General features: G+C 39.8%; 2 protein-coding genes across 7 annotated transcripts in view; one reads left to right on the top strand and one right to left on the bottom strand.

Moving 5' to 3' along the window:
- LOC126562130 (leucine-rich repeat-containing protein 15-like) overlaps positions 1–14,389 on the top strand; it is a 487,244-nt gene extending 472,855 nt beyond the window's left edge. The window contains exon 3 of the mRNA XM_050218558.1: positions 14,371–14,389. The gene's annotated coding sequence lies outside the window, so the exon portion shown is untranslated. The remainder of the gene's footprint in view (positions 1–14,370) is intronic.
- Positions 7,925–22,664, bottom strand: LOC126562186 (diuretic hormone receptor-like). Of its 6 annotated transcripts, none has more exons than XM_050218623.1 (11): positions 22,352–22,664; positions 16,563–16,761; positions 16,359–16,470; positions 16,014–16,107; positions 13,940–14,020; positions 12,483–12,565; positions 12,196–12,306; positions 11,788–11,973; positions 10,783–10,910; positions 10,177–10,227; positions 7,925–7,989 (listed from the first exon to the last, which is right to left on the bottom strand). In XM_050218623.1, the coding sequence occupies exons 1-11, from the start codon at positions 22,662–22,664 to the stop codon at positions 7,935–7,937; spliced, it is 1,413 nt and encodes a 470-aa protein (XP_050074580.1). In that variant the 3' UTR covers positions 7,925–7,934. The 6 variants fall into 6 exon arrangements, with proteins under 6 accessions (XP_050074580.1, XP_050074584.1, XP_050074582.1 ...); XM_050218625.1 differs by lacking the exon at positions 7,925–7,989 and adding an exon at positions 8,524–8,619 and having other exon boundaries at positions 16,359–16,452; positions 22,352–22,663; XM_050218624.1 differs by lacking the exon at positions 7,925–7,989 and adding an exon at positions 8,524–8,619 and having other exon boundaries at positions 22,352–22,663.
- Between the last annotated feature and the right edge of the window lie 3,200 nt (positions 22,665–25,864).

A 25,864-nucleotide genomic window follows, 5' to 3' on the forward strand; every position in this document is an offset into this window, starting at 1 on the left:
ACTGTGACCAGACAAAAAAAGAAATCGATGTCGAGCTGACTGTGTGTCTTGAAGTGCCAAACGACAGTCAAACGACGCCACTGCCATACTCTGTTGGAGGAAAACCAAACCAAAAAGCAGCTTAGTCTTCGCCGTGGAAGCACTCGAACGAGTGAACTATTTATATTTTGGACATTAATGAGATTTTTCTGCCAGGTTCCCGTTTGTCCAATCAATCTCAGGCCTCAGAGATTGCCTTAAACTGTTGTTGAAATTTAATGATACGAAAAGTCCACGGGTTTCACGGTATATAAGCATGGTCAGAAGGCACGTTGTTTTTGATAAATTTTCTTCAACACAAACACACAATCTGCGTCTAAGCTCTAGCGGCAAGAACGATGTGACCTTATGGGTTGGTGTGAGAACAGGAAAAAGTCAACCTTTCTCTTGTATTGTTTATGCCTGTTCCTTATTCTTGCTCCCCTTCCTATTCACGACCGTGTTAAGTTGCCCTATTTATAATGAAACAGGCCGTACAAAACACTCGTACGCATATACTTCACTCACACTCATACCTACACAATATTCGTCTAAGAAGGATATTAAAAATAAAGCTTTGTTTTCCGGACCCGGTTTGTTTTGTGCCCGGGAGCTCTTGGGAGCGGTCTTGGTAGACCTTGGGAAAAGGGAATGCTCTTCAAACAGAATGTTCGAGTATATTGTGAAGTATGAATGTTTTCAGGCAATATTTTGACGAGAAGGAATATTTGATGCAGAGGAAAACCAAGCAGCTGACTTAAGTCTCACGCGAGCAACAATATGTGCATAGCAAAAAATAAAAAGGAAGAGCAAAAAGTTGCGCTCCAGGCCATAAAACATAAAGGTAGCGCAAATTGGGCGTACAAATAACAAAGGTAATAAATGCTAATGAAACTTGATTGCCGATTTTTCCAGATGGATACGACGATGTTTTTTTTTATTTGTAAATAATTGATGAAAACAACGAATGACTTTTCATTTGTCGATTGTCGAACAGTGATTGATTTGATTATTGAAGTTGATGATAAAGATGGACTTCGGGAAGTTCATCCCTTTCAAGCTCGACTTTAGAGCACGCAAAATATTGATCGATTCCAAAGTGGTAACGTAAATCCAATAATACGTCTGTAGTGTCAAACAACATATCAAATCGAAACCTCTTGACGTAAGGCTTAGCACAGTCAACAACACCCACATTATGCTCCAAGTGCGAGTATTGAACAGAGATCAGTCCCGTCTCTTCGACAACAATATTCGGTGGGATGAACATTCAATAGGACACAGTCGAGGATTGGTTTTAGTGTGCAATTTGGTTGCACCAAGATAACAGGGATGCATCGGTAGACAATTGATATGTTTCCTGCTTTTACACTCTCATCATCATGATACAGACAGCTCTAAATTATTATCATCTCGCGAAACGCTATGGCTTGTGAGCATTGTTTTGGAAACGCTTCAAACATCATCTTCTACCAAAGCTATTATGAAGATGGCTTGGAGAGGATATTTAGCTTTCAATGTTCAATCCTTTGCGACCAATCTACGAATCTTGCCACCAATCTACAACCATCTACATCTTCTACAAAGGGGTGATCCGGAGGTCGAGGTGGCAGCGATGCCTGTCTTCACACGGCAGAACCGGTGTTCCCAACCGGAACGTTCTTCCGCAGTTAGAACTAACTATCCAACTATGTAGTATCAGCGAGTTTAATAAGTCAATCGATGGCTGATGTGACTTAGTAATGCAATAACAGAAAAACACACCAAAACAACAGGTTGTTTAGGGTGGTAAACTGTAAACTATTTGATACTGATTTGCAGTATCTCTATTTGCCTTTAAGTATTGCTTATTTTGCTCACTTGAGAGGACAATTTCATACAAATCCTTCGAACTAAAATGAGCATTTCTTTTGCTGCATAATTGTTTTCATTTTACTTCTTGATGGGTTCTGTCTCTAAAGAAACGTAAAAAAACACTTCTATCGTCCACAAACAATTTTTTTTCCAGCAAAGAACAGATAAAAGGGGGTTTTGTTTTAGACCGCAAAATCATTGTTTACACCGCTTCGCTGTGAAAAGGCTAACTGCAGATTGCCGCAGGAAATTGAACGCTAATGAAAACGTTTTTCTCTGAGCCCCTTAAGTTACAAATTATTGAAGCAAATTAATGTTGCCTCATTAATATTAAAAATAGAAAGTCTTTTATATTTAATTTTCAAAGATGTGTTAGTGAAATTTTCGAAGTGAAATGAAAAGCAGTTTATCTCAAATGTCAAGTAAACTTTTCACTTACCAACTATTGTGGGGCCGATGTGTATGATTAAGATGAACTTTTACACCTTTTTTTCGTCCGCAGCAGCCAACCCTCTCTACCAAAGCAAGCACAATTTACTATGAACAATCAACAGAGCATTCAACGTTTTCCGAGAGCTTCATCGACCTTAAGCACCGTTTTAATTGCTCTTACCACGTACTACTCAACGTTGACGGTCGGTTGAATACCACAGAGAAGCGAGAGAGAAAGAGAAAAAAACAAGTTCACCTCTAATAAAAAATGCACTTTAACTGCTACCGTGGCACAAAATTTGATTCCTAAAAACCACCTGCGAGCGAATGGGTGTGTTTGTGTGTTGTTTTGCTGCAAACCAGTATATTGGTTTCACGATTCACTCGACCGGGTGGATGATTGCAGCGTGCGATCCCTGGACACAAATTCAATTACCTTCGTAAATCCAATTTTAATTCACTTTCGTCGACAAAATCCACCGCGCGTATACGTAGCATTATCGCTCCTTTAACCAACACTTCGAAAACAAACACACACCTACTGACAAGATGGAAACGATAAACGGAAAACAGAATACGTCGTTACTATTGTAGCGAATGGTTAAATATCTTTTTATCCCCTTGTTTCGGTGTGTTTTGTTTTGCGGTTGATGCATATACAACGTCCAAATTTCCAAACACATGTGCTGCATATAGCTCGCTTAACACTGCAATCTGTAGCTGTAATCACATCGCAAAAGGAGACTTAAGTTAATCCCCCACCAAGCGTACGGCGTGAAATTTTCCACATAAATTTTCATACCAAGCTGGTCGTGGTGTTTGTTTCCTTTTTTCGTTGTTTGATTTATGGAGCTATTTGACAGAAGCACAGCCAGCACACATAACTTGCTCGTTTGCACACATTCCTAGACCAAAAGGACACACACACACAAACACAATTTTGGGACACACTTTTTTTTTTGTTTTGATATCTGTTTTCACAGCCGTGTGTATGTGTATGCGGGAACGAAACGTCGTCCGGTTTGTGGTTGGATCAGGCACGCCTCAACATACAGACGCAGCGTACAGGACCGGTTGGGGATAATAATACCGGAATGGAACACATTTTTCGCTCACGTCTCATGACATAGTCGAAGTGGAAAATAATACTCACTAAGCAGCGACTCACACGACACACGATACACGATATTGACTCCGATTCCGTATTCGGAATGGGAAATAGGATTAAGGATGGTAGCTTTGTTTTGTAATCAACCTCACACAGAGAACGCTTTATTGGATAGGTACAATACACATAAATAGCTTCCATTTCTTTCTTATAACACATTGTTTTAAGTGGGTTTTGATACGTGAAGTAACATATATTTTTATAAATGCTTTAATTTTAATTACCTAAATGGTAAAAAAGCACTTGGTTTTGCTATTTTACTAAACACTTACAAATGAATATTATTTAATGAACTGCCAAGCTTGACACACAATACAATAATATGCACTTCTTTGAAAAGATTCGTTTGACACCAACTATATTATTCACTGCACTGACACCAAGAACCACCTAGGGGAGAGCACAGTGTATGCATGCGAATTGAACCACGAGTAACGTTATACTAACGGGTAACGAATTTTGTTAGTGACCTTACAGCTCGAGCCGTACACACGATCATCTGCAACTTAACGAAGGTAACGAACCAACATAACGAAACCCGAAGAATTCGTGGCATTCCATTCGCACTAACAAATAACTGAGAATAAGCGAGTAGATTGAGAGATTCTGCCACGCTATTCTGCTATGGACAGTCCAGAGCATACGAGCAGGTGAATGTCTCTTTCAGCAATTTATCGCTCACCATCAGCGCACATGCTCTCTCATTCTCTTTCACGCTTGTTGCTATCGGCATTCGAAGAGTGCTGTTGGCGGGAATGGAATTTGTTTACGTTGCATGAGTGTGATGTTCGAATTTCGAACGACGGGCTAACTAATCCCGGCTTTTTGATTATGGTGGCAGCACACGGTTGTTTACGTTCAAAAGAGCACGTGTTTTTTTTCAATGCAAATTTAATCATATTGGAGAACAGTAACCTTTATGAGCCCTTTATCTTCTGTTTTGTTTTCGAGGCATTAAAAAAAACAGAAGAATTGCAAGCATTCACAACATGTTTCTTTTAATTTATTGCATTTAAGAGTAAAAGTTTAAGCCTTGTTGTAAGTGCTTGATGTGGAGTAAAACATGTGTCAGTAAATTAAAGAATTGCTTTTTTGTTAATTTTTTTACGGAACATTTTTAAATGGAGACGCATGGTGGTTTACGCTCAAGTGAATTCAAGTGATTCCCAAATTTCATACCATAGTGTTCGTAATATTAGTTTTTACAGCGGAAAACACGCAGGAATGAAAACTCACTTTAAAGTATATTCTTGTTGCTCTAAATTAAACCAAAGTTACAGACAATACGGTCCGCTCGTCCTACGTCCTGGTCCAGTCGTTTTAAAATTTATTATTAGTAATAGTACTCGTAACTGTTATTTTTCTCTCGTAACTGAAGACGGTTAAAAGACTCTTATATCAAATACTTCATGCATGCTCAAAATAATTTCACTTTAATACACAATCTAACAATTTCAGTATCATTTACATTACAGGTACATTACACTTTCTTACGTGTATCGAAACACACCAAAACAACCATTCCCACAACGCCCTGTACCGGTAGCTCGTAACAAAATTTTAATTAAATCATTTCACATACCAGCTGCATGAAGCTCAAACCATCCAAGCCGCTTAACAAACGTCCCAGTAGCCCAGTTTGCCCACAAAACTCAGGCTCAGAGCGCTCGGGTAGCATCACCGGGCAGCACAGCACAGCACCGATGCATCCATGCAATCAACATAAACCACCCATTGACGATCAACCTAAAACCGAACGGAAGTTGGAAGCGCATTGCCATAAAACAAAACCGCAAGAAAAGCACACCGGTACCACGGATGCTGAAGAATTGCACCCGGCTGCTTCCGGTGCCCGATGGTGAGGCTAACCACCGGTTGACTTTTCGGGTTTGTTGTTGAGCTAGAGAGAAATACTTGCACCTACTGTAGCATGCTACCCGTTAGGCCCCCCCCATCTGCACACCCGCAAACCGCTATAATCTGCTCATAAATATTTACATCCGCTTCCGCCCGAGCAGATTGGGACTTACGACTGCACCGGCACTGGACAGCGTACTGCTCAGACCCGGTAGAAGAATCTCGTGTGCAACAATGTTTGTCGAAGACTTTTGCTGGAGGGTGTACCGCCAGATCGGTTGGTATGGGTGTGTGTTTATGTTGAAATTGGATATTGCAATGTTGCCTTCCTGGTTGGCTCTCCTGGTACGCAGCAATACGGAGCATGGAAAGGTGCACCAAAGGAATACATTGCTTTGCTAGTGTGTGGAGGATTCACGCTTGACATTTGGAGCAATTCCAACGGGTAACGTATGACGAGACGATCCTGGAGTTGACGCGGAACAGACTTAATAAAACGGGCAACATCACAAATTGCAACCATCTGCTCCGTGTCTTGGGAGCTACTGGAATAGAAATGGTGCGACATTGTTGACGATGGACAAATACAGAGGAATCGACTTATTTGAGCAAAAATATTTGTATAGCAGCAAAAAAGAGCTACTCTTATAATGCAGTCTTAGAAATAGTTTTCGACTTCAGTGTGATATATAATTATTAAACGGTAGGAGAAGGAAGACGATACCATCTTGATTGGCAGACAACAGAAGGTCACTCTTTATGTAGGTCAATATCGTCTCCACTTGAGCGGCGTCTTGAAATTGATCTGCTTTAAATGCAGCTCAAGTATTTCACTATGAACTAAGTTGCGCTTTTAAAGATATCTCCTACCTTTGCTTGAAATATTCCGGACTGCTTCTGAGGATGCATTTAAATACTTAATCGTTTGTCGATTTTTTTTAGCAAGATTGTTACAGATATTTCTTTCCGCATGACTGTTAATTTTACATAGAAATTCGTTTTCTCTCTCACTTCTTGGTTTAACAACCTATCGGGCCACAAAAAGGCTAATTAGACTTGTTGATATCATATTTTACAATCAGTTCTCATGACGGAGGAATAGACGAAATGGGATTCGTGCTTCGGTCCTGCCGTATGCGGAAACGCGCTGCTATCACCACTACCTCCAGATCTTTTCAGTTGAGAATTCCCTAGAAATGACTATGAAGTAAACTTGGTTGTCTTTTCATGTAAGAAAAATATATCAGCATGCAACGTGCAACGTCGAATTTAAATGCTTTCTCTTTCGTTCATTGGCACCATACTTAAAAAATGTTTGATTTTTTTCTTAGAATTATTAACTGAAGCTTTTAAAAGATAGTGGGGAAAAAGAGTTTTGTTCCGAAATTTAGCCACAAAAAAGCTGTAAGAGATGCTTCAAAACTATCTTTATTTTATGTTACTCAATTGATTAAGACATGTAAGGTGATGATGATATGTTTATAGCTTACCTTACATTAGTCATACATAAAAATTATAAAATTGTGGGGAAAATAAATCATTTCTAATTGCTCTTTAGAATAAGCTGTAGTGTGGCATTGCACACACACCACATATTGAAAAAAAATATATTTATTAAACACAACAAATGTAATAGAGATTAATCTTGTACCTTAGTTGTATTTTGAAACCGAAAAAATAGGCGAATGATTGAAAATACATACTAAATTATAATCTATTTCAAAAGCAATTTAATAAAATAACTAACCACACATTAAAAGGTCTGTTCATTTAAGTAATACTCGGTGATATGAAGTACATGATCACAAAAAATATATGCAACACACCACGTACATCGAGATTTCATTTATATTTGTATTCTATTTACAGCAAAAATACACTCAAAAAATGTTCATGGCAAAATGTTGCACAACGTACCCAAAACGACTTCCATAGAGACATCTCTTATAAATAACACTCGTGTGTTCTTTTGGCATTACATATTTTCTATCCTGCTTCATGAATGCAACCGCTCATCAGTTGTATTGTATATGTTTACATCCTTGTTAACACATTTAGATGGTTTGTTTGGCAATAAGTTGGCAAGTTTAAGCTGCTAATAGTTGCAATGTTACAGTATCGTTTGCAATACATTCATTATATTCGCTCGATTTCCCCATTAAATGCCTTACACTGATGCACGGATTGATTTATTCGATAACCTACATCTTGCCACATCGATCAAAAAGAAACTTGTTTGTTTCGTTTAGCTGCTGCATGGGGCTGAAAAAATATAACTTTATCACGCCCTGCTGTGGTAGCGGTAGCTTTCCTTACCTAAACGCCACTATCAGTTTAGTTTACATCGAGAGAAAAAAAAATGAAAATTCTGTTTACATTGAAGCTATTTGTGTCTTCTTTGTGTTTTGTTCATTTCATTTAATTAGTCTCTGCTTTAATTCCCTTCTCTCTCTCTTTCTCTCTCTCTCTCTCTCTCTCTCTCTCGCTTTCTCCCTTGCTCGTTTCATTTAACACTTTAACAGCATGTCGCTCACAGTATGATCTTTCCTTGGCTTGCCATTAATGTTCAACTGACCAACACAGCAGCGCCTACACACGTTTATGATCATGGGATGGAGGGTGGAAAGTTCATCGATTCTGGTCGGGAAAACTGGGAAAACCTGAAGGAGAAGAAAGAGGCATCGGAAGGTAATTATTTAATGTGGTTGTATTTGTATGTGATTTTAATGAGTGCAAATTGCGTTGTGGGATGGTGGGCAGTTGTTGTAAAGGGAGTTGGTGGGCGAACGAATGATCGTAAACGTGTTTTACAAATAAAATCTCTTGAATGATTTTTAAGAATGCTTATTGTTTTGTCAATGTTAGAGCCTGCTCAACTTTAGCTGCTTTGCTGATACGTGTAAAGTGTGTAGATTTTTATCTTCAGCGTTATAATTCTTGCACTGCTTATCCTGTATCAAAAACTACTTCACAAACAACAACTTTGTCTGCTTTTCCCCATTCATTTATCATGTGTTTTTGATTACGTTGAACATGCTGATTATTCATACATTCATTTCCGTTGCAATGGATACACCAATACATGACGAAAAAAAGCGTTATATAGTATCTTCGTTGATAAGTACTTCTAGGATTTTCGCTTTCTGCTAACCAATGTGACCATTACTCCATGCATTTTTTCTTCCCTGGGAAACAAAAACCCTGGAACCGAGACGATGCGACTAGCAATTAACGTTTAATCTCTCAGCACGCACGAATGCTTCAGCGTGGCGATGCTGTACTCAACCGTACTGCCGACCGAGGGAGAGCAGTGTTTTTGTTTTGTTTTTAATGTTTGTTATCGTTTCCAGATGTGCGTTCGTTCGATGTGTCCCAACCAATCCAATGCACGGCCATGGGGATGGACGCCATCAGTCCGAGAGGAAAGCAGGTGCGCCGAAGCACCAGCAAGCAATAACGACAACAATGAGAAGGAAAATTAAATTCAGCACGCGTACGATGCAACGTTTGCAAAACCCGGGTGGAATCATTACGCTGCAAGTGTTAATGATTGGCGTGTGTTTGTGTTGTTGATGGTGCAAATGATAGTTGTGTCTTCGTGGAAATGCTTCGTAATGGGGTGCAGTGAGGATGCTTTAAGTTTATTAAAAGCTGTATTTGATGGGTGAACAATGATGATACTTATACATACAAGAATTGAGGTTTTTGAAAAATATTATTTCCAATAAAATCATGAAGTTAAAAATAGCTAATCGAGAGCAAAATCTAAAAAAGTAACTTAAACGAAAATTATACCTTTAAAATGTAACCGAAATAGAACGGCACGGACTCGGGAGCACAGGATCAAACTAATGGCGCAGAAGTGGTCGTCGTTAAACTATAATCCAGCATTAAAAGGAATAATATAAAAATATATATATAAATCAGGATATAAAAATGAAGAAACATAAACGAAGCATAAAAACACGAGTGAGTGACATATTGATTGGCAATCTAACAAAAGCAAACTTAAAACACGTGCTGCGGAAGCATGTTGTTGGAGCAAAACATTTTCCGGCTTAATGAAAACATGGACCAAACATTCAAACAGGTGTCTACAAATAGGCGCCTCGTGTAAACAATTTCCTGTCCGATGGATGGGATTTTAAGGCGGGGAATTGCTTTCCCGAGAGGTGATGGTTAAACGCGATGAAAATATATTTTAAATGGTATCACTGCTCACGGAACGATGCTCACCGAGGCAACGAAATAAGGACTTGGCATGGGAAATGGATATTGAATCAGTTCAATGATTGAAATGTAAGTGGGGATCGAATGAAACACGGTTGAGAAGTTTAAACAAACAAACATATAAATGTATTCAGGCTGTTTCCTCTATGATCGAACTATGTTTACGTAAAGTTCGCTAGATTGTTTAAGTTTACCTTGCAAAATTGCAACATTTCAAAAATTTAAAATTGCATACTTTTAGACGTTATCACAGCTGTTTTTAATCCAGTGAGAATAAGTTTTTGCTAGTAAACAAATCGGTGCGCTGTTTTATTGCTTTTTAAATTTGATTAACATTTTTAAATTCTAGTTTTTGTTTGTTGAACAAACAACCACAAGGTAAAAGAGTTCCTTGTGTAAAGTTTTGTGATAAATGTTACAAACAATAATCGTACAAAAGCAAGGGTGTAAGTTTGCAATCAGTGCCGATGCTTCCTGTGAGTATTAGCCAGTTTAATAAAGTATAAGTAAATGCAAAAAAAACAAAACAAAAGCAAAACATTAAAAGCGCTAGGTACAAGCAGCATTTTGAACACCGATAACTACATTAAACGCGTTTATCGCTCGCTAATACCAACCGTGTGCTTTCGGTGTGCGAACGAGGTGAATTGTCCTTGCTGAACGTCGGCCTGTTTTTGTTGTCCAATGTGAGAACGCCATCCAATGTTGACCAATGACACATGGGGGGAGGTGGGTAGAGGAGACAATTGTTTGTTGAATGGTGAGCCCAGTGGGAGAGTGGGAGTTATTTTTTGTTTGATGAGTTTTAATTTCGTTTCATAAGGCATAGCCAGCGAGTGTAAACGATTTTGTGTACGAGCGGGATGGAAAAGATAGAAAGAGAAGGAGAATGTAAAACAAAACATATATACACACACACATACACACGTACACACATACGTACAATTTTGCAACATTAACATTAAAACAACGGTACAATAATGGGTGTGGGGGGGGGGGGGGGGCAAGAGTCGTAGGAATTACGGGTATTGATGATTTTATAAATATGTAAATAAAGTCCGGTAAATATGGAAATTAAAAAACAAAAAATCTCAAACCCCAGATGCGCAATTGTGCAAAAGGGTTCCGTTTTGTGTTTGTGTTCTAAAAATATTACCGAAAAAACACAGAAAAACAAACACCAAACACGCCAAAAAAAAAGAGCTCTCCAGAACGTTACTTACCTACGGTGATGGTTGTTCACCTTCCCGGAAAGGATGTTTCGTTCGTCCCGCCAGCGATAGAAATGATGGCGCAGTGTTTGCCGTACTTCAGAGTTTAGGAAACAGTAGAGAAGCGATACGACGAAACCCTGGGAATGGTTTGGAGAGTAGTTTTTCATGTATTAAACATATTTTTCTTCCATTTTATTTGTGGCAGAAAAACTAAACTCTATTCTTGTGCATAATTTCTAGCTAAAACCGGGATCGTGTTTGCTATTCAGTGATACTAATTCCACTCGATGCAAATCAGCAAATCATTACTCTAATGATGCATCAGATTTATGATTGGTTTCATTTCTTTGCCGCACATTCACCGTCTATTATTGCTGGAGGTTCACGGTAGAATGGCGATCAGAATAACTATCGCTTTTTATGGTTTGCCATTTTTCTAGGTCATTGTGACTTTTTTCAATTCATCCTTAGGAGAAATGTGTTCAACGATTCTCCCATACAATTTTGCCTAGAACTTAACATTCGTTTTATCTTCCAATATAATGAAAATTTAAAACAACATTTTATAACCATACTTATCCCTTTAAACAAACATGGCTTGATGTAAATTTTAGCACAATAATAATAGCTAAATTGATCCTTCATACGCATATCATAAAAAAGATAAATGGAATACAATAATTAAAAAACAATTTTTAAAGATAATAAAAAGTTTGAAAACCATGAAAACATGAAACGCACGTCACAATCGATCCTTCCTGGAGTTGCTAAACGAAACGATTGAAAAGTGAAGCATTTTTTATGTCACCCTTCAAAATTGAATCAAATATACTCAATTCAAACCGTATCCGTTTTACCGATTCTCATGAATAGCGAATATAATGTGAGGAAGATTTATCCGTTTTTTATTTTTTGTCATAGTATCGCCAAGCGGCCAGACGTCGGCTTCAATCACTTACGAGCGTTAAACATCTCTCCCATCCCTTTTTCAAATATAGTTGCGGCTGATTTTACCTGTGTGCTAAGAAGAATGGCCCGTGTGATGGCAAATATGTGGCTGCCAACACCTCCGTCCGGACCGTAGATAACGATGAGGTAGGTGATGCCTAGCAGGGGTATCAGTACGAGCAGCGCTTTTGAAGCTTTCCGATATTGGCGCGTCTCGACCGTATTCGCCGACCGGAGCTTCGTGATCAGCACCTGATCCGTGGGGAATGGTAAATCGGCGTGAACAAAAAAAAAAAAAAAAAGGGACGCACACGAAAGAAAATGATAGATTCGTCAAAAAATTATCCTTCTTCTTGGTAGTATCTTTTCGTCGGTTTTTTTTTTGCTTTCCCACCGGATGAAGCGCCAGTTTTCGAGGGAGGGAAAAACCGAATCAATCATCATCGGTCGGAATTTCCTTTTCGCATCACTTACCCACATGATGCGCAGCAGGAAGATGAGATTGATAACCAGCACGGCACAGGACGGGCCCTGAATGATCCAATCGATGTGAGATTCACGCATCCAGGAGCATTCTATTTCGAGCTAGTTGAAAGTAAAAGGATGATGTGAGTTGATTGTTGTGTATGTGTGTATGTGTTTGTGTGTGTGCGTTTTTTTAAATGCAATAAGTAGAAAAATAGTAACATGGGAGGACAACCGGAAATATCCTTAATGTTTGCATGATTCTTTTCGATTGAGGATATCCGTATGATGCTTACTTTATTGGGATGTTCCAAATTCGCGGATGATCCAAAAAACGGTTTTGCGATGGCCCACGCACCAACGAAGATTAACGGGCCTCCTGCAGGGTGGAAAGAACAGTTTTTGTACTGATAGCAACTTGCGATATCGTGGTTTCGAAAACGACAAATTTTATGAAAATTTAATTTTAAATATTTGGATATAAATAAATAAAAGAAATAATGAAAAGTAAGAAAAGAGTATTTTTAGTTGGATCTTTTGTGGATCTCAGTTGATGTATTTGGGCGAATTTCAATTGTTTCTACGTTCAAGGAACACCACAGCCTCCATAAAAAATAAAACAGCATAGACAAATAAATAAGTAAGTATACTCAGCGAAATTAAGGTGCTCAGTTTTGGCCCTGTATGTGTGGAAGGACAGTCGTGAAACCATTACAATGTTGAACCATGAGAACTGTACGATGATATTAGCATTGTTCAGTGAATTTTAATGTACAGACTCCTGTGACTCAGACAGGTTCGAGGATTTATACATCTGTCCAGGACCGCAAATCGTCCGTAGCATCTAAACAGTAAGTCATTAAAGTAGAATGCTTAATTCATGAAAAAGAATGTTTTCTGTTAAGGTCTGACAGGATATCAATAGAAGGAAAGTATTGTACTGTAGAATTGAAAGAGCGAAGCAAACTATCGAATGGGAAATATATCAAGTTTCACATCCGTTTGCTGTCCAACAATCTGCATTTCTGCAATTAAACTGTTATGCTGTTACACGTTACGCTTTCGTGAACGTACACACACACATACATACACGCTTCACGTTACGAAATAACTGCTCTCCTCTATTATCTAGTTCTATTTACTACACCCAAACATGCATTGCATCCAACTAAACAGACGCAACATGTCGAAGCGTTTCGTTTTCAACCCCGATTGGATTATGCCGAGCGCAAAAGGGCATAAAGAGATTAACTGTACCCATTAGGCGTTACCTTTCCGGTCTGCAAGCGAAAGGATTAGCTCCGTGTGGGTTTTGTACGGGGAATCCTTTTGATGTCGGTTCTAGCTCTGCGAACCGGGCCACCATTTTTGACATTGGTTTTAATTAACAATCCGAACTAACGGCGTTCTTTGTGTTTTGTACATACACGAAATTTGGTGTGTACTTTGCAACAGACTTTACGATAAAAATAGGTTCAAGTACCTGCAAGCTGTCAGGTTACATGAGAAAAGAATGGTGTAGAGGAGCGTTAGTAAAATTTCGTGATAATAATTTAATTGATGTTTACAAAGCGAAAAGCTTGCACATAATGGAGGCGCCTAGTACATTGTAATTTCACAGACTGTAACAAGACAAATTTGGTTACTCAATTGATAAAAATCGCTAAAATTATAAAACCAAGGTATTTCTTCACACATCTGATATCTGAAAACACAGCTTCCTCTGAAACTGAACCTCCAAGCTCATACTTACCCCATCCAATAATGGCGTACTTCCGAAAGCGCAGCGTGTCACCGGAAAACGTTTGCACCACCAGCATGTAAAGATACAGACCTGCAAACCACACGAACAACAAGACTAAAAGTTAAGTTTCACCTACAAAACATTCCGCCCACAGACATCTTCAGACCGGCGCTTGGGAAAGACGCTCGCGTACCTCATCCGTCGAACATTGGTACGCTCGAAATCTGGCTTCGTTCTAATTGATGGAGTATGTATTAATCAGATGCTTTAAACTAATTATACGGCTCGTTACGTCTCGTTCCGGTCTGGCTTTTCTCCGCCTCTTGCAAACGCTAACGATTAGTAAAGTGTGTAGGTACCAGCATGGAGGAATGGTAATACGGTAATTGATGTTTTAACTATTCATAAGACAATGTGAGCAAGTGTCTGAGCGGTGAGAGAGCGAGTGAGAGAGCGAGTGAGAGAGTGTGTAATTAAGTGCATCTTTCAAACCATGCACCGGCAGTCAGGTGCACCCTTTGGTTCTACAGCTACGAGAGGCTAACGCTTAGCCTTTCTACAGACTACCATTGTTCAGAAACGGGAAGAAAACTGAGCGAAAGTCTGTTGGTGGGAAGATTTATGAAGCCAATTCTTCCCGTATGTAATCCGCTCGGTGACCCTATGGCGAGGATGATGGTTGAATCGATTTTTCACACTTAATTCTAGGATTTGTGACAAATTTATGAGCTTTATCATGAGGGACAGCAATGGAGAGTACAAGTAAAGAACTTAAGTAGAGGTTATTCATTTCAGAAATTTAAACATTTAGTGTTAAATTCGAATAAAAACAATTTTACTTTAAGATAATTTACTTTATTCCATGAATATTACATTACCAAGAAATCTATCAAAAATTTTATGAAAATTTTACGTGATCAGAAACTTGAAAAAATATATTTCACGCACCTTATCTAAGGCCGTATCCATATTTTCATCATTTTACACCCTTTTAGCATGCTTTTCCACTCATTTAATGCATCGAAGTACATCTTTATAAATTACAAATGCAATTAATTTTACTTCAGCTCACTATCGGCTTAACGGCGAAGTAAAAGCTAAGAATAAACAAGAAAAACCAGACCATTCCACCTCACCCACAGCCAATCCTCCGACAGGACCGTTTTCGGTAATTAAACAGATTATAATTATCGTGCCATAAATTTGCCGGCTCTTACCCGGCCAGTTGCCACAGCCCATCCGGTGCAACATCGAAAAGCAATTAAAGTCAATTATGAAGCCGAAACTAGCCGGGCATCAACGTACGCGAAAGTACTTAAACAGCGGGGTAAGATTATGGCGGTGGTGGCACAATTCGCGATGATGGAAGCTCATTTTTCAAAGCGAAACGTGAGTGGGCCCTGAAGAAGTTGGCAATATGTGAACAGGGAAGGGGTTGAGATCGAGCCAAGGAAGCAGCTTGCACCCTTTTGCACAAGTTTCAAAACTTGTACACATGATTTCGCGGCGGGATAAATATTTTATAGCTTTTTTACGTTCTTTTTCTGTACTTTTTTTGCTTTGCAGCTGTTGATACTTGTCCGATAGAGCCTTGTAACGGGTATCGGAGTTTGATAGGAAAAGTTTTTCTTTTCTACACGGTGTCGGTGAGTTTCTTGCTGCATGATCTCATCGTTAACCTTTGCAACACGATAATGGATAGCGTTGGCAACCAGATGGTGGAAGAAATATATAGACGGACGCGATACAGTTGGACGCGTTGGTAAAACGAGCCCTTACGGTTGACGTCGTTTGGTTGTTTGATCGGGTTTGCAAATGAACCACGAGCTCAGTGCGCTAGTGTAAAGATGTATCCTGCAGCTGTCGGTCTGCTATGCATATCCGGAGAGGGTGTTTTGATCGCGATAGGAAATTAAGTTGTTTACTGAAACTGTTTGATCGGTCGTTGTGAAAGTGAAATGAAGCGCATCTTCATCGATTACGAGCATGAAATATCTATCCATACACAGGCAGGTCTACCTTCGTAGAGTGTAAAATGTGGAAGACAAAAACGAGAGCACACGCTTCACCTAAAGTCACTCACCTTCCACCAGCATCCAGAAGAAGTTGGTTGTGCTGAAGTAGTGAAAGAGCGTTACGAGAAATATACAGCCAGCCACTTCCAGCTTCACGGTGATCTGTGAATACACGTGCACGTGCCGTACGATGCAGCGAGCAGTGAAAATATTTCCCCACGGTGAAAGAAAAATAGAAGAAACGAAAATAGAACGAAGGATTTTCATTAGCACTAGCTGAATTGGATACAAATTTGATGTGGGAAATGGGATGCTTTTGGATTCCTTTTTCTACTCCCACCAGCGGGCAGAATTTGTGGATCCATTAATAAATACTATCACTTGAGCACAAGCGCAATCCTTCCAGCACCTACCTGCAGCGAAAGGATGAGTATCCAAAGGCTCGACGACATGATGTACGTAAGAAACAGGTTCACATGGATCGTGTTCCGCAAGCAGCGCAAATCCCTGCGGGCAGAGTAGTTACTTTTTTAAATCACACGGTAACGCTTCCGGCGCCGGGAAACCGGGTGGAACGTGGCCTCGCAGCCATCTACCTCGCGCCATGGTTTACTCACTTGAAATACACCAGCACCGCTACGGCCAGCACGAGCGCGGCCAAGCTGATGGAGTACCCGACGAAGTAGATCAGTGTGGGCAGTTCAATTTCCGGCTCGAAGCTTGGCAGCGGGGACGGTTGATCGATGTGCTGGCAGCGGTCGTAGTCGGTGTAATTAGCCCAGGTACCGTCGTGGTTACAGAAACGGGTTGCATTCTCTGCCGAAGATAGCGTGAAGGTTGAGGTCATCAATAAATGAGTGGTTATTGGCGATCATCATTTCGTTCTAAACCATTTCTTTGAACGTTTTTGGCTATTTTTTTATGAAATTATTTAATGGACTTGATTTTAAGGACTATTCTTACATCTAGCAGTCGTACTGATTAGAATTTTTTTTTATTCATTTGTGTATCATTTCAATTACGTAAAAAATATTTTGGAATCATTCATTTGTTTTAAACAGGCTGAAAGTTGTGTGATAACCAATGAAGCGTGGTGAAAATATCATCTTCTTATTCTTGGTTTAACGACCTCTATGATCAGGCTATCAGATGGCTTACTAGACTTGCCGATACCATGTAGTTGGACAGCCAGTCCTCACTGCGGAGGGACGATCCGGATGAGACTTGAATCCCGGTCATGCCGTTTGAAGACCACTGTTGCCTCACCATCGGATTGTCTCTAAATCAAAATATTTTGCCTCACCATCGGATTGTCCCTAAATCAAAATATTATCAAAGTATTATAGCATAATTGATTGATCGTGTGACCTAGTAGGTCGATGAGCCAAGAAGAAAATGATCCCAATCACAACTTCAGCTCTCAATCAAGAAGAAAAACTATAAATATGATAAAAATTTCTAATATATTAACATTTAATGTCACATCACCAACGTAATGTTTTATTTGCTTGCAAATTTATTTAAATCATGCTTCTCTTTATGTGTAAATAAAAATACTTTTGTCATAACAAATAATACTTAGTTTCATTGTTAAAGAATATGTTTATATCTTAAGAACGACCAGGCCGTTTCGTTTGTATTTTAAAAATTAATGTTAATCAATTCGCTACTTTTTTCCATACTCGATCATCTCGACAGTTCACTGTGGCTGTCACACCGAGAGAGTATTCTCTGGATTCTTGCGGGCGAAATTCCATTTCCTGCTTTGGATACCCTTTATATACCTCTTTAATGGCAAATTAGTATCAGAAACTTTGTACCGAAACAAACACACCAGAAAACCTGTTTGTTGTACATTATGAACAGTCAAATTATGTTCAAAAAGAATTTCACACCTTCTCACCATTTCTTGATCAAAATGATTGAAGCAGCGAAAAACATGAGCGTGAAAATACTATTCACCTACGGGGAACCAACCACCAATTTTATTATTTGTTGGTCCTTTCCAGACTAAACAAAATATCATCAAGTCATGAGGCAAATGAATTTACTCACTTTCTTTCTGCAATAATATTAACCAGCGTGCAACATTCAACCATCAAATCAACCGTAACCAAATGTGTTTGATGTTCGCTCACACGTCAAACACTTATCTCTTTCAATTATCCTTTGAAGCGCGTTCGATGCTCGGCGCCAAGCATGCAGCAGAACGAAACGGTACACCAACACACGATCCAAACGTACAGAAAGCGCAGAATTCTTTATTTTTATTTTTGCTAAGTGGTTACAAATTACATTTCTAACGAGTCAGGCAGAGTTTCTGTTTGGAAGGTTATGTTATAACCTTTTTTTGTTTTGCCCGCTTATTCTCCTTCCAACGGTTGTGTGCAGATTCGTTTTGTGTTTTTCTTCGAAGGACTTAAATTGGTAGGGAAAATATAGGTTTCGCTCGTGACATTAATTTGCAGTTCCAAAGCAGAACGATCGATTTGCTTTTCATTTTAATGAGAAACTCCTTTTTCCAGTTCTGAGAATACATCCTTCACAGAGCAACTTTAAATGAAATGCGTTTATCTTTCCAAGAAATAAAGCTTTCGCAAGCTCTTTTCATCATCGATGGCCTGCAAGGTCGATGCAGTGAATAATTAATCATTCGCGAACAAACGCCTGTTCACTTAAACTGTCTACATACCCATTTTGTCCTGTAGTCTGATCCTATGCTAATGACACAGAAAAACAGACACACACGCACAGGCAGGGTCATTTTCACTCGACGATGCGGAAGTTAATTAGCATAGCTACCAACCAAGTCCATTATCTGTTCCCTTTTCGATGGTACACTTTAAAGGTGGCCTGTAATTATCAGCTGACGACGGCACAACTGTTCAGCTACTGCGTGAAGAAAATTCCGAACCAGAAACGGTCCTTTTCTGTCACTTCATGCACACCACATTCAACAGGTGGCTGATTGAAGTTAATAGCCAGAAGAAAGAAGAAAGTCAGAGATGACTTTTCCTTGTTTATTCCTTACCGAAGAAAAGCTAAGAAGCAGAACAAGCTTTTCTCAATGCGTGTGTGTGCTGTAGCTGATCAAAGAACAGTCAGAGTAAAAGTGGATGATTTTTCTAGGAACTACTACATCGTTTGCCATCTTTACACGCGCACAAAAGCATTGCTTCAACACGAAACCCAAACCTGGCTAGCAAGAGCATCAACTGCACTTACGGAAACGCCTCCACAAATGTACCAGAAAACCTATGGCGAACGATAGGGGGAGAAGAAAAAAAGAACAAAAAGCTTATCAAGCTTCTTAACCTGTACCGTGTGCCGTATGTATGGTGCTTTGTTCTGTGCGTACGATATAAAACCCGAAACAACGAGCGTAATGTAATTCCTTCGCCTCGGCATTCGAGCTGGGTGGCTCATGTGTTTGTTCGTTGTTTGATAAATATTTTCTTTTTATCTCGCTTTCCCGGGCTTTTTCGTTGCAAAAACATACGCTTCGAAACGCGTTATAACAATGCTTCGAGCGATGGAAAGAAAACATCACAACTGCACTGCATAATGAACTAGGTTTTCAAGATGGTGAAACGAGGCCACAATGGAACGATTTTAAAATGAAAACTCTGACGGCATTCACAAACCCATTTCTAGTGTGTCAGCTTGCGGAGAGTTAAGTTTCATTTAAAACGTTGCACATGCTTCCCTGGACAGAAGATGACAGAATTTACTAACTCTTGCCTGTTGGGCCGGGAACAGTCTTGGTAGCTTGGAAATAAATCGTACGTCAGGAGTTTTCTCACTGCTTTCATTGTTCACTGCCTGGAATTAGCTGCAAGTCATCGTATTTTCTCGTGATCCATTTCTATCTTCATGTACACCCTAGGTCAAACAATGTAGCTTAAACACAGGGCACGAAAGGTCAGGACAGTGGGTCTGATTATCTTTAAGCAGCAGGTTTTGCAGCTGATTGGATGAAACGAATGGGACGAAGAATGGCGAGTGTACAAAATGACGCGGCAGAGCGAGTGATGTGCAATGGAGCCCAAAACATTCTCGGCCAGCGGAAAGTTAACCTTATTAACGTGATGTACTGAGATGTCTGGGAGTGGTACCGGGTTTCGTGCGCTCGCCAAGAACCTCCGCATTCCGTTGGGAGATGGCGATACGGAGCTTGTGTAAATCTGCTCCATCGCGTGTGACTCCTGGGTTGTTGGGTTTAGGTAGGTTTGGAGGAGTAGGAAGAAGTCACAAGAGTACACATGGTGGTGAGGCGATAACGTGAAGGCTAACAATGCGACGACGTCCGACCATGACAGCGAGCGAGGGAGTGATTTATGTACATCTGCTGGTACTGCTTCCTTCTATCTGTTTCTCCCTCGCCCTCTTGCTTCTACCTCATTTAACAAATAGACATCTCGCTGCTGAAGTAGATTAAGGTAGAGAAGCACACCAAACAAAAGAAGAACAAGGAGATATCTGGTAGCTAATATGCTCAACTTCTGTCATCCACACTAAGCTGTCTCGTTCAATCTATACATTCGTCAGACTTTTCGTGCGAATGTTAAATACTTCTCAAGCTTCCATCTTTCGAACTGTGCTTGGTTCATAAGATTGGAGCTAGGGTCAAGGTACTAGGCATATGGGGACAATAAAAACATGGGTACGATATTTTACGTATGTATGTGAGAGAGGCCAGTAGCCAATGTTGAGGGAAGCAACTAACAACCAGGCGCCTCCATTGTCGGGCGAAGAATGTCGGTTTCACGGCCGATAAACTCAGTGAACTGTATGGCTGGAATTTTATTGTGATTTAATGTAGAGTTTGAAACAACTGGGACATTAAACTGTTGCCCATGAGTGTCATTATGGTGTTTTTAAGTTAAAAATGTATGCCACGGGAAGTATAAGTCAATTATTTTTAAGCATAAAATGTATAAGATTTATTTAACAAAACGATAGCAAGAATGCCACAACAATTCTTAAGATATATTCAATGTCAACTATGAAGGATGCTTTACAAGAACCAATCTATTTCACATTCTTATCTAGTTCCTATAACAACACATACACACGCACACTCAAGCACATTCCCCCGGCGGGCGCTCTTTACCAGCGCTCCCTTTACCGGAACAGTAGCAAACATAAATTTCAATTTCAGTCCCTAATCTTTTTCTTCGATTTGAAACGCCGAAAATCGTGCATTTGCTATCGGCAACAGCACCGGTACGGCCAATCGGTCGGCCGGTTGCTGCGGCTGCTGCCAAGGTCACCATAACGCTCATAACCGGGGCGCCATAAACGCGCGTCTCATCGGGAATTTTCAACCGCAGTAGATATGTATTTGTTCCATTTTCGAGTGGGTTTTTGTGCGGTTGTTTGCGGCAGAACAATAGTGTAAGCCAACGATCGAAAATTTTGCTATTTGTAGGGTGGTTTTGTTTCAGCCTTTTGCCCATATTTTGTGGGATTTGTTAGTGCATGTTTTTTTGTCCTTCTGCGGTATTTGCTTCCAGCTTGGTGTGCAAACAAGTGCCAGCTTACCTGGCGATGAGATAATATCGTTTCGATTTGCGGTTTGTTTGTTGCTACAGAAATATTTCTTGCAGATTTTGGGTATCTTTTGCACAAGCTAGTTCTTGCAATTTTTGTACATTTCTTGTTACCAAGCAATATTAAAATTGTTTTTCAATGAGCCAAAACCTAACCGTTGAAGATACAATATTTTGGCATTTTGGTTAGTATTTCACGAATTCATTTTGTCAAATCTCCGGTCGCATTTAAAACATTCCTTCTCTTTCTAGGCATTACAACCTCTTGGATAGATCTTGAGCTACGATTTCTGAATTTCCTTGTCTCAATGTTGACCGTGTTTGGATAGTCATTTCTGCTTGCGGAAAGCCAATCCCGACATTTTGCCTTGGTCTCCGGGCCCAACTTTAATTTAAACACTGTTTCAAATATTTTCCCAAATTTTTTTTCCCAAATGACAATACGGCATTGTTCCGTCATAATTAATTGTAAATAAATAACATTTTCACAAATTTTAATGCAATGTAATAATATAAACAAATCCCGTATTATTCGAGTTAATTTTGATGATGGAACACATAGAGCACCCGGTAGCTGTAGCAAATGCGACGGCCGTTTTCGTACGACTGTCGTTTATTGATGCAATTTTCCACTATTTCGATAAAAATACTTCAACATAATCAAACATCTTAAGGAGGAAATGCCTTATTATTAATGTTCATTGTTACTATTCTTACAGTTCTTTTAAACGCTATTCTAAAATTTTATTCATCTCCACATTGTTTTGAAATAAATCGTACCACCAACTTATCTAACTGTCCTTTGCAAAAAGAAATGAATAAATGAAACCCACTCGACAACATCAAATACTTACGCGAACTATCATACTGCACACCCTTGAGCTCCGCAAAGCACGGCAACACGGCCAACGTGCCGGGTGGTGTTCGAGGCCAACAGGACACCATGTCGAAGAAGGATGGGCAGGCAACGTCCTGCAGCAACTCTTCGGCCTGTTGCTGCAGCCGGCACCGTTCCGCACCGCTCGCATTCATGGCCAGCGCCAGCAAACCTTCCATCGCCAGCGAAGGATTTTCCGCCGACAGTCCGGTAAGGTTTCCTTCGTCCACGTACGGCGTCTCACCGGAACCGTCGGGCACCAGTGTCGTGCCCTGCATTGTTTCGTTCATCTCGCGCGCGGCAAGGATTTTCAATTTTCCCAAACTCTTGAAACGTATTGAATCATTAAAAATTCACTTCACAACCCACACGACACAACCACCGGGGACTGGGTGCTGGAAAAAATGGGTTAGCCTCGGGCTGACGATCGGCAGGCATCGAGTATTGGCTGCCGGCACTCACATACCTTTAACGATTCACCATTTCCGTACCACTTGCACATTGTTTCGGGGGAAGAAAATTTTTAACTCGAACGGTGAATCGATCATAAACGGTTAGAAGTTCATCGTTAGAAGTTGATTGATTTCAGCATATTACACATCACCTCAAAACATTACACATAAGACAACGTTTAAATAACCGTATTTTTTCTATAAACATCTTTTCTGCAATCACTTCTTTGAAAACTCGTAACATATTTTCACTTAAACGATACACAATTGATGCTTAAAAACAAATCATTCCTACACTTCTTTAAACATTGTTTTTCTTTACACAACTATTCATTTTTTTATTGCACTTCACTTCGTATAACTCCTACCACGAACCATGACTCCTAGAAATAAAGGCACATTAAATATCATCTTCAACGACCGAACGCGTTCTTTTGCACTCTATTTTCCGGAGCGCACCCGAATCGGCACACCCGATCGGAAAAACACACGAAACGCAACCAAACGCGTTACCGTCCAGATGGAAACTGATTTCGCCGGCGGAAAGCTTTTCGATGCTGCCGGTCCCTAAAGACGCGCCGTCGTCGTCATCACCATCATCATCATCATCATCATCGTCGTCGTAGTCGTCGTTGTCGTTGTAGCTTGTACGCAAACACACACCAACCTGAAACGGAGCATCGTTTTCATTCGCCGGGTTTGTTGTACCTTTTTTTCAACGTTCGCTGTTCTTATTGTCCATGGTACCGTTCCGTTCGGTTTCACCGTGTTTTTCCCCCTGCAGCCCTCCCCACTCCTATATTCCGGTGTTTTTCTCGCTATGATGATAAATCCTAACACTCTACACACTGTCCATCATCTTGAAGATGGAGTATTCGAAATCGTTTCGCTTCCGTCTTGCGATGAGACGATGAAGGAATTCGTCTTAGTTCTTGTACCGGTGCGAATAGGTTCGGTGTTTAGATTTTATGTTCATAAAATGTGCACAGCTTAAGTGCTTTAAAGCTGCACATAAGAAGATTGCTTGTATTGGTATTGAAATGTTTAAACCGAATCAATATATTATAACTGTAACAAAAACACAGAGAAGGAATAAATGTGCAGTTTCTGGAACTTGATACAAAGCACTTGTTTTTGTAATGAATAAATTAGAAAAGTAGCAAAATTAAAAGGAAACCTTTACGTGACAGACACATGTATACATTTCTTTGAAGTATGTTTTACTCTTCAATAAATATAATATGGTGCTGTGCATGAAATTTTCTTCCCATTGGCACGTTTCCAACCGTTCGGTTTTACGGGAAGCTCCCGAGTTACGCGGCTAATGCACTCAAAAATCTTTGGAGTTTGGAATTCTTTAGACGTCAAAAACGAATTTCAACTTCAACGATTGATAAAAAATATTTGGAAAACATCTGGAAAACATCTTAACATCTTGATAAAGTTTAGAGTGGATTTTATATTGTTATCAAGCTTCAGCCGGTTGTATTTTTTCAACGAAATGGCAAATGGCAATCAGACTCAATTTTCTGACTCGTTGGTTTATGGTCTCAACCACAAGAAAGAAGAATATTCAACAAAAACAGAACAAAACTAACAAGGACAATACTGCCCGAGACAGTCTCGGGGAAAGCAGTACAAAAATACTCTAATATACCCAGAACACTCAGATAGTCACGGACAAAACTGTTAAGGGGTTAGTTTGGTAGACCTATTGTTAACCTTATTCTGTTGCAATCAAAAAACGAAAAAAGTATCCCTAAATTATTGTCTCCAAACTTCACTTTCAAGGGGTGATCGATGATGTAAGCGACATTTACAATTATTTTTCAACTTCTTCGTGTATTGTGCGGTATTTAATTAAATTAAAATAAGTCAAAAAAATTATCCCATTTTCTATTAGTTATTATTTTTGTCTCTATTTTAACCACAAATCTTTTTCTGATATTTTATCTGTGCTTTCATATTCTATCCAATAAAATAAGTCGATGATTTCAAATAAAAGAATGCAAAATTAATATTAGAAAAGCGCGATGTACATTAAAAAACTCGTTTAAATCAAAAAGTTTCTATATTTTCCGAATCGCGTCACGTAAGAACATACTGTACCCTGCACACTCAATATTCAAACACCTTACGGCCCAAAAACCGATCCACACGAAACTCATTTGCTCCAGCTGCATCTGCTACCTCCTCATCACGTCGTACGATTTCAACCGTATTACTAATGTGAGATTAATGACTGTTCCGTCTGTTTTCCACCCATCAACTCCCTTGCGTGGCTGAGTGATGTAAATTTCCTCTGTCCCACGCGTGGCCCAAAAAACCACAACTCCGTGATATCCGATTCAGCTGGCACGAATGGCTGAATTGTGGTTTGCCCTCACGTAAACACACACTTGAGAGTGTGCCACGTGTGCGGTGCAGTCCTGGAGCGATAATTGGTACGCACGGCGCAACACTCCAATGATGGCGAGCAGGTGGAGAATGAAAAATAAAAATAAAACAACTTCAAGTCAATGTAAATGTGTTCGCAAAATGCCTGCCTGATGTGTATGGCTGTGTGAAATTATTCATGCGGAAAGCTAAAAAGGGTATGAGCAATTTTCGGCGACTTTTCCCGAGCGACTTTTACGTTCGATTTGAAAAGTAACATGATTGGCTGTGTATTGTTTGCGCAACCATGCAACCTGAGGGGACCATGCCGGTGAATGGGACGAAAATGCTCATGTATGCCTTTTTGAAATGAGGTAGAAAGCATTTGTTTTAGCTGAACGAAAAGTTGCTCCTTTTGGGGTAAAGTAAACGTAATGTAAACGTAGCAACAACATAAAAAACAGACACACACACAGACATTTTCAACTTCAAGCCGTTAAGATTTACGGCCAGCCGTTGTTTCATTACTGGGTGGAAAATAACTTTTGTTCTTGTCCATTTCTTCCACTCCATTTTCGTTTAAATTATGATCGTTCCTATGTGTGGCGACCATTGTTTACACCATCCGGACTGACTGATTGGCAGATCAATTCGTTCGAACT

Source organism: Anopheles maculipalpis, chromosome 3RL (genome assembly GCF_943734695.1).
Source record: "Anopheles maculipalpis chromosome 3RL, idAnoMacuDA_375_x, whole genome shotgun sequence".
Classification (NCBI taxonomy): Eukaryota; Metazoa; Arthropoda; class Insecta; order Diptera; family Culicidae; genus Anopheles; species Anopheles maculipalpis.